Genomic DNA, 12,722 nt, shown 5'->3' on the forward strand with positions numbered 1-12,722 from the left:
TTTAAGTGACACGGTATTTTTGTGAAACTTCATTTTATGCTGGAGCTGCAGTACCACCATGGAGGTGGGTCAGCTTTGAAGCTGCAATTGAGGAACCATGAGTTTGTTACAGAATCTTAGGGGCTATTTAAATTAGTAGCGACAGTTTTGCATTGCAGAGTTTTTACTTTCATCTACAGGAAGTGAGGAAAAGTGAATTCTTATCCCTGTTTTAGTGGGTAGAAGAGGCAATCATCTGAAGACAGATTTTTTTTTTCATACCAAAAATGTAATTTTCTTTTTTTTTTTTTTTTTTGCACTTTATAGGTCTGTGGGTAACTGTGAAAATGCTGGTTGGAGATGTGACTCAGACTAGAAAGGATTACCCACACCTTGTAGACAGAACCACGGTTGTTGCTAGAAAGCTGGGATTCCCTGAAATAATCATGCCAGGTAGGAGGTGCTTTGTTCTGTCATAGGAAGGGATTTCTTCTCATTCCCTATGTTAATCAGCATCAGCTGCTGCCTTTCTTATTTCTGTAATTGCTAACTCACAGATCTTTCGAATTCACTCATGGTAAGTTTTATTCCCATATTAGAAGCTTATAAAAAATAGTGAAATCATTGGAAAGTAGTTTCTAATACTTAAACAGGAAAAATAAAATCCAGACGGTGAGGGATAAACTTACTTCCCTGTACATAACTTTCTTATCCTGTAAGTTGATTATGGTGGATGTCACTTGAATTTTAAATTAACCTTGTTTTTGTTACTGTCCTTTAATAATAATAAACAAAAGAATTTGAAATATCCTGATTTCATTTGTACTTAGGACAAGGTATTTTCCAATGGAAATCGCTCACTCTCTGCCGATCTCCTTTTTAAAAAAACCAAATAATGGAAACCTCCCTCGCTCCAACTCAAGAAAAATCTCGATCCTTTTAAAAGTCATATGAGTTCCTTCGGAGGGGAGAATTAAAATATGATGCTGCCTCCAGAAGGAGAGCCGAGTATTTGGGGAATATTCCTGGTGGGAATGTGCCAGCTCACCAGCAGGTGTCGGGGCAGGATGAGAATTGCCTCGAGTCACTCCGAGCTCCCTTTGGCTTCTCCTCACATCCTAGTTTTTGCCTTAGCAAAGATAAAGCACTGGAATTTAGGTTCAGATGGAAAATAATACATTTTTATCTGTTTCATAGCAAACAGTGAGGTACTTGTGTGCAGTTCAGCTGATTCTATGCTCTCAGAGCATTTTAGCTGCTTTTTCACCTTTCAATTTCTCTTTTTAGGAGATATAAGAAATGACATATATATTACATTGCTGTATGGAGATTTTGATAAATACAATAAAACAACTCAGAGAAATGTGGAAGTGATAATGTGTGTCTGTGATGAAGAAGGAAAAGTGTTGCCAGTAAGTTTTCTTTTTTTTCTGTAACATAGAAATATGAGCTGCATTTTTGATGTAAGGCTTAATTTACACATTTAATAAAACACCACTATTCAAAAACTCAATTCCCTTACTTACATCCTGTGACATCTTGTGACAAATAAGTTTTATGATTTTTAAAGTGATCTGTCTATTAAAGCCCTATAAAAGTCTTGCATAAAAATGTAACAAGGAATAACATTGAATGACCTATTTTAGCTGTGCCAAGGAACAAATGCTGATTCTGACAATTACTGCATTCTCACTCTGGGGTTTTTCTTGAGGAAATTCCCTGAGGAATGCAATTTGCACACTGAAATGTTAGAAGTACCATTTCTGCTGCATAACAAATTCTTGATCTGTGCCAGGAAGTCTGTGTCACTGTCTCTTGAATTAAGTACATGGCAAAGAATGAAAGTAGTGACAATTACATATGCAACATAAATATTTACAATGTTTGCTTGTCTATTCCCATTTTGAAGATCCTTTGTCTATTCCTTAGGATTTATCACCAGTTTGGTATTCAGGGGCATTTTTGACCTGTCATTTTCTGAGCTTTATAGTTTTGGGATCGTGAGGGTCAAATCATAAAGGCATTCTTGAGATAAAATAAAGATGGAATAAAACACTGTGGTTCATGACTTGTTTATGAACTGCAAGTAACTGCTTGACCTAAAATGTAAGTTGAAAAAATTCTAATCCCACATAATGTTTAAAGTCCATACAACAAACTGTAGCCCTGATTACAAAACACTGCCTGAACCTATGACAGCAGCTGACCATGACTCACATGCACAGAAGTTATCTCTATTCTGTATTCTGTCAAATCACATATAAACAAAAATATTCCTTAGAGAAATGAACCTATTACCATGCATTAAATCTTGCATTCCAGTATTATAGATGCTCAGTTCTGCAGATACATAATTTCTGCAAATCTTAGGAGAAAGTGAATTTGTCTCATTGTCTTTGAGATGAAATGTCAGACCTAGTTTCTGTGGGTAATATGCCATAGATATATTTAAACAAAAATTTTGAGGAGTTAATTGAAATGCTGTTGAATGCAAGTAATAACAAAAGTACTGGTATTTCCTTTTAGCCTATAAAGATACCCCAAACCAATAGAGTTTCAATCCCATGAATTTACATTAATGTTTCTCATAACAGGTATGTGTCCACTACACAGGAAACTGGTTGGTTCTGTTTAGGTATCAAACTACTTCCATTGCAGAACCAGCCCTTGATTCACTGTTCCAAGGAATAAGACTTTTGTTCCAAGTGAATGTCACAGAGGTGACAAACAAGTAGGTGCATAAACCTTGAAAAATCTCTGCTCAGGCAGATGAGACATTGCTTTCTGCAGTTAAATCCCTCTGACCAGAGCACACAAATCATCTCCAGGTATCAGCATCACACCCTTCTGGTCACAGGGCATCCTGTGGTGTTTGAAGCAGACTTTTAAGATTTGCTGGATTTTGAGCAGGATTATTGCACCTTTGCAGCAGTTAGTACAGCCCGGATTGGATTAATTGAATCTGTGCCTTCAGAAGAGAATTTAATGTTTGCTTCCTTCAGGGACTTTAGTTTCATGTTTGGCAGGTTCAGGATCTTGGTTCCTCCCTGTCCAGCAGAAGCTTTTTCCTCTGCATGTACAGCTCAGCTGCAGTCAGCCAGACCAGACAAGTCTTCACAGACTCATTAAAGAAAAACACAAGTTTTGAAGATGATCAGATCTTTCACTTGGCTCTGTCCTAGTTCAGATGGTGTTTAAAGAATGGGAAATTCTGTTTATTGTTGTTGCATCTACAATGTCCAGTTTGGAAGTCACCTCTGGTGTGTGGCCTAGAGCTTCTGAGACTCTGCTGAACAAAGTATTTAAAAGTAAATGGAGAAATAAGTGGAATAATGAAGCTAGATTTTAATTTTCTTTTTCCTTTTGTATTTCTTCTACTACTTGAGATGACATGTTGGTTACTTGAATTCATCAGATGAAGAAATCAAGTCGATTTTATGTTCTTCACACATCTCTTAGAGTCACTGTGTATGACCCCTGTAAAATGCAATTACACTGCCTGCACCCATAGATTATGGTGAATATTTATGTTCAGAGGCTTGGAAAATGCAGTGTCCTCACATTAATGCTTCCCCCCTGTTGGTGCTGTCATTATTATTTAATTTTGAATGATGCCATATCCAAATTCAAGCCCACAGTGATGGTGGGAAGCAGAGCCCCTGGGGGGAAGCCATGGCCCAGGGCCAGGGGGGAATTCCCAGCTTGGGACTCTGAGGAGACTTCTTGGTTTTGCTCAATTACCCCAAAATGTGCCCAAATTAACGAGGCACTGAAGTGTTGCTGTAGAGGTGGGTGTGACACACGAACAGACACATTACATTTCAGAAGGTTAATATCCTGTTTATTACAACACCTAGCTGTCTTTTATACACTCTACAAAGTTTCCACTTTCTTCACTGGTCACAATTGGTCAACATAATGTTGATTGGTGGAAAACCATCTCAGTTTTCCATAAAACTTTTCTAAAATTACTTTTTGCAGCTGCAGGTTTCTTCTTGCTTATCTTCTTTTCTTTTGGTCTCCAGACCAATGGTCTTGGTGAGAGAATACTTCTCAAAGCAAACCTCATTCATTAACCCTCTGTAACCCTAAGAGCAGCTTTGGGTCGTGCTATAACTGAGCACTGTTTCTTCCCTCCTTTTGTAAGAATGCTGTGTGCCTGGGAGCAGGGGACAAGCCCGTGAGCGAGTACAGATCTGTTGTTTACTACCAGGTCAAACAGCCACGGTGGATGGAGACACTGAAGGTATCTTTATTTTTTTACTTAATTTTTTTCACTTCTTAATGAATGCCTCACACAGAAAGGTTGCACAGCATCATCTTCCTCCAAAAAACATCTTGTCCCTGACTACAGCTGAAGCATGAAGTCTTAGTCATACATCAGTTATTAGAGATACATGATCACCGAGGCCTGAAATTTGGCCTAGAAAATGATGTGTAGGTTTTGTTCAGCAAAACAAATGAGATCATCTTAGATCACCTTATGTCCTAACAGGGCTCATCAAAAATGAAATACTGCATTTGTTCTGTTTTGGTGAAACAATGGAGACAAGGAGCTTCAATTAACAAACAAACAAGGCCAAAACAAAACCCAAATGAAAACACAAACCCCCTCTTCTGATTTCAAAAAGAAAAAGCTGTCATGCTTCTCTTTAGATAAACACTAACAATTACCTAATCAAGCTTTAATGTTTATGATTGCAAAATGCCCAGAAGCTGCCAGAAACAGTTCTTATAAAGCAGGCTTGCATGATTTTTTTAAAAGAAAAAATAGCCATGTATGACAAGCTTGCAATTATTACCTTAAGGTGTGTTACCTGTGATGGTGAAGGACAGGGAGGGAATGGAAGTGTGATTTCCAACAGAAGCTTATTTGTTGTTTTGAAAACATTGACCCATTCTGTTTATTCCTTATTTTACTAGTTCCTTTTTAAAATTATTCCATAATTCAATCTTGTGTACAGGGTCACTAACAGTAGATCCTATTGAAAAGCATAGTTAATATTAAGGCATTTTCCAGTAAAATTTGTAAAGGGAAGTTGTGAATGCACACAAAGGTGTGCAAGTCCTTAAATTTTTAGAGCTATAAACTCTACAATATGAAAATTGTGCTTTCCCTTACACAGTTGGCCTTTTTTGTTGCATGTTTTACCTAAAGTATGCTGCTTTGAGAATAAAGCACTTGCAAGTTCCTGTGATCCTCCTCAAGGCTTTACACTAAATTTAATCACTAAAATCTCATCAATGTCATTTGGTGGAATTTTTATACACTTTTCACCTGTTTAATAAATTGGTTGCCAATTTCTGTATCTGCAAGGTGGGAGTTGCATAATGCAGAGGTGTCTAAATTCTCTGTGGTTAAAAGGGTGAGCAGTAGGGTTATTTTCTCTGTGGTTAAAAGGGTGAGCAGTAGGGTTATTTTCTGCTGTGTGATTATTTTCCAGCACCTGTGTGCATTAACTCACTGGGTTCTGTGCTTCATTCCTTTGCTGGTGCCAGACTCTGAGCAAAGTCTGACAGATCATTGCTGGTCAGGCTCAACAGTCTGCAATGGCCTGTGAAAGACACCTTGGAAACAGAAGGAGTGGGGCTTATTTATTCTAAAATTGGGCTCATTACATGTGAAACCACCCCCCATAACTGTCCCTGTTGTTTTCTGATTTTACAAAAGGTATCAGTCCCCATTGAGGACATGCATAGGATTCATCTGCGCTTCACGTTCAGGCACAGGTCGACTCAAGAGTGTAAGTAGGGAATCTTATTTTAGTGGATTTTAATTCGTTGATGGGAAGTCAACCCAAAATCTTTTGCTTTGCAGCTAAAGATAAAGGAGAAAAGAATTTTGCAATGGCCTACATAAGACTAATGAAGGTGGATGGAACAACTCTCCATGATGGCGTCCATGATTTGTTAGTCCTAAAGGTATGGGCTCAGATTTCTTTCTTTCTTTCTTTCTCTCACAAGACATCTTTTCTCACACTGTTGCCTTTGCATTGTGTGCTAGATTGATTTTATTATTCTACCAAAGATAATACTGTGTTTTTCATCTGAACAAAATGAATAGGTGTAGCCTGTTCCATTGCCAGTAAATATTGCTCTGCATTTTAATGACATAAAGATATTATCTAAGCACAGTGAGACATGATTGCCCTTTTTACTGGCTTTACTTTTTTGCTGTGCTTTTGGCCTTCTGTAGGATAGAGAAAGTTGTGCTGCAGCTCTGTACTTGGGTGGGTGCCTTTCCTCTTGCTGGATATGGGAAGTGTTTGATCCACTTGGAATCTTTATCTCATGAATAATCTGGGAATGCAGTCAGGAAAATGCTTCTTTTAAACTGCTGTGTAGTTCCTCAGGAGCAAAAGTGAAAATTTCAGCAATTTGGTTTCGGGTGTGAAGAATAACTTAATTAGCCCTGGCTGGAAACAGCTTCTTTGACTTTGTGAAGGAAGCAGGGAACAGATGTTTTGACTTTTGTTTTATTTGCCCTCTTGGAGAATTGTGTCTAGCAAGAACTAAGAACCAGAAATCACTTCCAGTACAAAGGAAACTTAAGTTATTTCTCAGCACACTTCTCAGTAAACAAGTTTGTTGTATCATTAATACCAAGTGAGATGCATGCAACTAAATCAAGTTGCTTAGGCAAGCCAAAAGAGATTAATGGCAGCATATAGTTATTTATCTTCTCTTCATTGAAACTATCATTTAAAATACTGAGACTAGAAGGAAAATTGTGGACTGTGTGGTTAATGTTGGTTATGAAATTCCACCTAATTCATTTCTGCATCAGCTCAGTAATTTTTTTTTAAGTGATAGCATGGATGAGAAACGCTAAATGGAGTTGACCTAGTTTATGGTTGTGAGAAACAGACAGATTTTCTGACATATGCTTGCCTATTCTAGTATTAAAAACAGTAATTGTAAGCTGTAAGTGTTTAAAGCAGTCCTACACCTGGCCTCTCAAAATAAGTAATTTGGAAACTGCTAAGTTTAAACTGTCTTTAGGTATTGGAACTTTTTGAGAGACTTTTGGATCAAAACTTCATCTTTTTCCCATTGTCTGTCTGACTTGTCCCAAGAAGAGGCAGTCAAGAGTTTCTTTTGCTTCCAGAAATTTGGGAAGTAATTATTTGGCAAGCCTGATACAATCATAGATGTTGGTACTGCTGTGTGTTTTGCTGCATAAAGGTTTTGCTTCTTGTCTGTCTTGGTCTCTCATAGTCAATTTTTAACCTTACCTCTTTGATACGAAGTAGAAACTGCACATCTGCAGTTACTGAACCAGATAAAACTGCAAAACTTTAAAATGTCTTTCCAGATCATGTTTTTTGCAGGTCCTTGTTCACATTTGTAGACTAAAGGTCTGCAATTGAGTCATATCTTGTCACGGTGTTGTAGCTTTAAGTGACATCTCAAATTCATCAGGTAAATTTTCTGGAGTAGTTTTGATAAAGAAACACTGTGTTCTCTAAACAGTGAGGAGCATGATTTTTATTGTCTTTGTCTAAAACTCCTTTCCTGTTCGGGGAATCCTAAAATAAGACCCAGAAAATCTGTGGGATTGTGGCACAGAAGTTGATGAGAGACAGGAGGGAAAAATCTCTGTTGGCTCTCTGTTTTTTTACTGTTCATTCTACTGAAAAGGACATATTCCCTATCATTGAGTTTCTGCAGCATACTGTCTGATTTAAAATATGATCTTACCATGCCCTGGTCTTTTATGTTCAAGGTCCAGGTATGAAGTTACAATGAAGATACCAAAGCAGTGTTGCTATTCTTTGCTTACTCAGTCCTGTTTTCTGCTTTTAAGTTGTGTGCAGACATTATAATCATGTTGTCTGTCCCCTGTGTACTGTCTTCAAGGTGATGCTCAGTGTTCTGCAGTGTTCCACACCCACTGACATTTTAATGAGAGCTTGGCTCTTGGTTTTACTCTGCCAGGGGTGTCACCCCTCAAAGTCCCTTCCTGCACCTCAGTTTTGTTTACTTCTCTAGAAAGTACAAAATAAGTCTAATTTTAAATCCGGTGGTGTGAAATATGTGATGAATGGTGTGCTGTTTTTCAGGGGGACAGTAAAAAAATGGAGGATGCTGGTGCTTATTTGACATTGCCTTCTACACGTCTGCACACAGAAAACAAAGGAGCCACCTTAGCCCGGAGCTCAAGCACTGCTGGAGGGCTCTCAGTCAGCTCAAAAGATGCATTTTACATTTCAACTCTTGTTTGTTCTACAAAGCTAACTCAGAATGGTGTGTACCTGCTCAACAGGTGGGGGTTTTAGAAAGAAAACATCTGCACAAATTGATAAATCAGATTTTAAATTTTAATATCTGTCCATTTATTTTCTGTTAGTGGGCTTGCTGGGTCTCTTGAAGTGGCGCATGAAGCCAGAGCTGCTTCAGGAGAACCTGGAAAAGCTGAAGATTGTGGATGGAGAGGAAGTAGTGAAGGTAAATCTTTAAATTGTTATTCTAATAGTAGTTATTCTTCAGGCCCCTTCATACATAATGCCTTTGCTCCTTTGCAAAGGACATGAGCAAAGCTCTGCATTAGAGGAAGCAGAAAGCCAACACCTGGACAGGATCCTTCACACTCCTGGCCAGCTTTACTTCTGCTTTTGAATTTCACATATCTCTGCTATTGGCTATTGTTGGGCTGGGGCATTTCCAAGATTATTCCTGGGACATGAAGATAGTAATGATAAAATATTTTCTACAATCTATATTCATCTGTTTCCCTTTGTCTATCTGAAGTATCACAAGCAATTCCTACTGCTTTCTTTGCACTTCTTAATATTAATTTACATGTTGATATTAAATCCAAGAAGTGTTATGTACCCAACAAAGCACTTTCTTAACTTAATGAGTGTATGAATAAAAATTGTTAGTATTTTGGAAAATGGCAGACACTATTACCTTTGTATCTTTAAACATAAACATTAGATGTCTCTGGAGAGAAGGAATGAGAATTAAAAAAAAATAAAAGAAGAGGAAGGAGGAGTGGAATTTTTTTAATCAAAGATTTGTGTCCCAAGTCACTGAGGTACTTTTCTTTGATTTAGAGCAGAATTTGAATCAGACCACAGAAGCAGGAAAAGTCTTCTTAATCAGCATGTATATGTGAAAATAGCAACCAGTAATCTGTGTCACTAAGGAACATCGTTTTAACAAGTTTTGTCATTTATATAATATTTTTATCTTTTCCATAAGCTTTGAGCTAAGCATGTATTATTGATTGCTCATGTGTCTGAGGATGTAGGTTCTTAAAATTAAAGCAACTAGAACCTAAAGCCTTGGAAATGTTTTCTCAATTAAAGTGATGCTTCAGTAAAAATAGTAAAATTCTAACTTAAGGGAAAACCAAGACCACTATCAGAAAATTTTCTTGTGAGGTTTTCAAGCTGAATTGGTCATCAGTTTGTCTCTTCATGTTCTGCAGTTTCTCCAGGATACATTGGATGCCCTGTTTAACATCATGATGGAGCATTCCCACAGCAATGAGTATGACATCCTTGTCTTTGATGCACTGGTAAGAATCAGCACCAATGAATTTATTTGCCAGAGTAAAGAAACTTAGAATTTTGAAGAAACTATCAAGTTTTTCAGTTCAGAGAATTAAAGTCTCTATAGAACTGAGGAATATTACTCATTGACTGAAAATCAAATTTCTTTAAAAGCTTAAATAGTAAATTACCAGAAATACTTTTAGAAAGTTAATATTTAAGCTTGCAATGTGACTCTGGCTAACTGTGTCCATGTCTGTTTAGATCTATATCATAGGGCTCATTGCAGACCGTAAGTTTCAGCACTTTAACACTGTTTTGGAAGCATATATCCAACAGCACTTCAGTGCAACCTTGGCATACAAGTAAGTTTGTTTTCTCTTCTTTCTCTTTTTTTCCTAAACCTCCACCATCATGTAGAAGAAGTAAATCCTGCTTGTGACTTTTCTGATGTAATTTATGGTGATTGTTGTTTTGATGCTGCTGTTTGCTTGTCTGCCTCTGAGACATTTGATTATAAGTGGAATTAATGAACCCATAGCAAATGATTTGGGGTTAAATGGTGCTTTGGCATTTGTTTTGTGTCACCTGGATTTTGCTGTGTCTGAGCACTTCACCTGTATCCTGTCAAATTTATCAAAAGATGCTTTGCTGTAAAGCCTCTCCATTTGTACCCCTGGCCTTAAGTTGAAAAGCCTCAAGTGAGGACTTAGGGCTCTCCTTAACACATTTACATTGGTTTCCTCTTTTTTTTTCACATCGAGCAAACTCAAAGGGAAAAGAATTATTTGAGAATTGTCAAGTCTTCATATGCATTTTAGTCTGATGTTGTGTCAGGAAAGGTTCAGTGCACTGAACTGGAATTTTGGCATTTGTTATGTGTCCTGCTGTGAAATGCAGTTTTAGTATTTGTTACATGGTCGTGCCAATTGATGGCCTTGTAGTGAATTATTTATTTATTTGTTTGTTTGTTTTCAACTTTTGGAGCTTCCACATAACACTCAGATAGGAAGACATGAACTCATAGAAGAGATTAAAATCTGTGCAGACAGGTTATACACCAAATTTAATCCTGGATTCCTACTTTATTTGATGATAAAATGCCTGAATTATGAAGGAAGGTAACATCTTCAGCTGGTGCTGATCTCTGGGATGTGCTCTGACAGGATAGATGTGGGTTTTTAATCTACCTGATGTCTTGTTCTGGCAGCTTAATGGAGTGGCAGATTGAAGCAGAACTTTAATTTGGAATATGAATAGTACATGGAAGACCTGAGCTGAAGGTTTGGAATAGTTGGGGATATCTTCTAGTGTCTGTGCTGAATTTGCATCAGTTCTAACTCAACACAAAATGTCACAAAAATCATGCACTGGACCATGAGTTTCCTAGAGTTGAAAGGCAGCAGTGCAAAATCAGCCCTTTGTCACAGCTCAGTAAAGTTGAAGTGAGCATCAGTGGGCTCAGAAAGCTCAAGCACAAACTGTGTGCTCTTCTTCAGTCCTCTCTCACTCCATAAGCAATAAGCACATTGTAATTTAATGCTTTATTACTGTGAAAGAAGAAAAGCAAGGGTACAGAACCTCAGGACAGCATTATTTGCCTAAAATATTTCTAGCATTTACCTGGCTGGGAGTTTCTGATGATCTAATCAGTGTGGTAGAGGCAAAATAATAATGTTTAAGATTGTTCCCCACATCATTTGTTTTCTTGGCATTATTGATTCAATGCACATCATGGAAGATTTACTCTGGTTCCAGAATCATTTATGAAATAAACAAGTGTGTGTGGCCTAACTCCTAACTAGGAAGGAAATACTGTGTCCCAAAAATATGATAACCATGTTTTGATAGTGCTGGTTGGCCAAACTGTTTCCTATTTATTCACTTCATGTTGAGTCATCCTTTCTCCTGGCTTTAGAGAGCTCTGAGAGGGCTTAGCTTGCACTACCCCTACTTACAAGTTGAACATTATTCCAACTCAGAGAAGCTGTAAAAAGGAGAAAATGGAAACACAGCATGGATGTCATGGCCAGGAGAGGCTGGAAGCATTTTGGTTCTGAAATGTGAGGTTGGGGATGTGTGTTAGTTACAGAGCTGGTAGTTGGCTTTGTTTAGGGCAGGGGACAGCAGGTTTCCATTTTTGTAGAGATGTAGGGAAAAAAAAACAACCCAACCACCCTTATCTTAGTTCTTATGGCTGCATTAAGATCAATATTGCATAATTAGTACTGCTTTAATCACTTAAGATGATTCTATAACTACAAATTAAGGGACTTAATTTTAGATTAACTTCTTCTCTTTTGTAGCCAGCTGTGTCTTTAGCAAAAAGTTGCTTTTGGATACAGAGTAAGGAAGTGTTTAAATAAAATAAATAATTTAAGCAGATATTGTTGTGTACTGGAATATTGTAATATTTACATGCTGTTAATTAGAGCATGCAGTGGTGTTTAATCACTGCTCAGTGGAGGTAGGCAGAAGGAATATTTTGTGTTTCTTTGTTCATGTGTGTTACAAACTTCTGTAAAGGTGCTTCCAGGAATGTCTAAAGTCATGCTGCTCCTTGGAATTTCAGATTTCTCTCTTGCTTGTGTAGCTAAGAATTTGTTCCTCATTTGTTTATACTGACAGAATTTGTGCAACATAAATCTAGAAATACATGCAGTCTGTTTTCCTGTATGTGCTCGACTAAGCATGAACATATATTTAGAGTTGCCAAAAAATCTAAAAAGGAAATTAAAAAATAATAATGAAAATTATTTTTAAAAATGTTTTTAAACTTCAGGAAATTAATGAGTGTTCTGAAGACATACTTGGATACTTCCAGCCGAGGGGAGCAATGTGAACCTATCCTCAGAACTCTGAAAGCCCTGGAATATGTTTTCAAGTTCATTGTTAGATCAAGGACATTATTTTCCCAGTAAGTACTCAGATAATGCAATTTCATTAGCTATCTAATATCAGACATAGAAGGAGACCTGAGAAGTAGAAAAAGTTGGTTCTAGAACAGAGCTTTTTCTTATTTTTACAATAAAACATAAAAACTGGCAACTGCTCTAAAATACAGATATTGCTGAGATATGCTCTGTAGAGGGAGTATTCAAAAATCTGCTTTCTGATTCCCAGTGTAAGTTCCAGAGATGGATTTAGTAATAGCAGCAGGTTTCCCAGGGTGATTATTGTCTGTGTCAGGTGGCTTGGCCTGAGACCAGCGAGTGGCCAAACGTCTCAGCAGATGGCAGGAGG

At 37.5% G+C, this 12,722-nt stretch overlaps 1 protein-coding gene across 1 annotated transcript in view; it reads left to right on the forward strand.

The window, feature by feature from the left end:
• DOCK2 (dedicator of cytokinesis 2) overlaps positions 1–12,722 on the forward strand; it is a 156,640-nt gene that overhangs the window by 19,863 nt on the left and 124,055 nt on the right. The window contains exons 13-22 of the mRNA XM_014887685.2: positions 307–432; positions 1,267–1,391; positions 4,127–4,225; positions 5,651–5,723; positions 5,798–5,901; positions 8,043–8,226; positions 8,330–8,427; positions 9,416–9,505; positions 9,744–9,844; positions 12,262–12,396. Of these exons, the coding sequence (XP_014743171.2) occupies positions 307–432; positions 1,267–1,391; positions 4,127–4,225; positions 5,651–5,723; positions 5,798–5,901; positions 8,043–8,226; positions 8,330–8,427; positions 9,416–9,505; positions 9,744–9,844; positions 12,262–12,396 (1,135 nt within the window). The remainder of the gene's footprint in view (positions 1–306; positions 433–1,266; positions 1,392–4,126; positions 4,226–5,650; positions 5,724–5,797; positions 5,902–8,042; positions 8,227–8,329; positions 8,428–9,415; positions 9,506–9,743; positions 9,845–12,261; positions 12,397–12,722) is intronic.

The sequence above is a fragment of the Sturnus vulgaris genome, chromosome 15, assembly GCF_052056855.1.
Source record: "Sturnus vulgaris isolate bStuVul1 chromosome 15, bStuVul1.hap1, whole genome shotgun sequence".
Lineage (NCBI taxonomy): Eukaryota > Metazoa > Chordata > Aves > Passeriformes > Sturnidae > Sturnus > Sturnus vulgaris.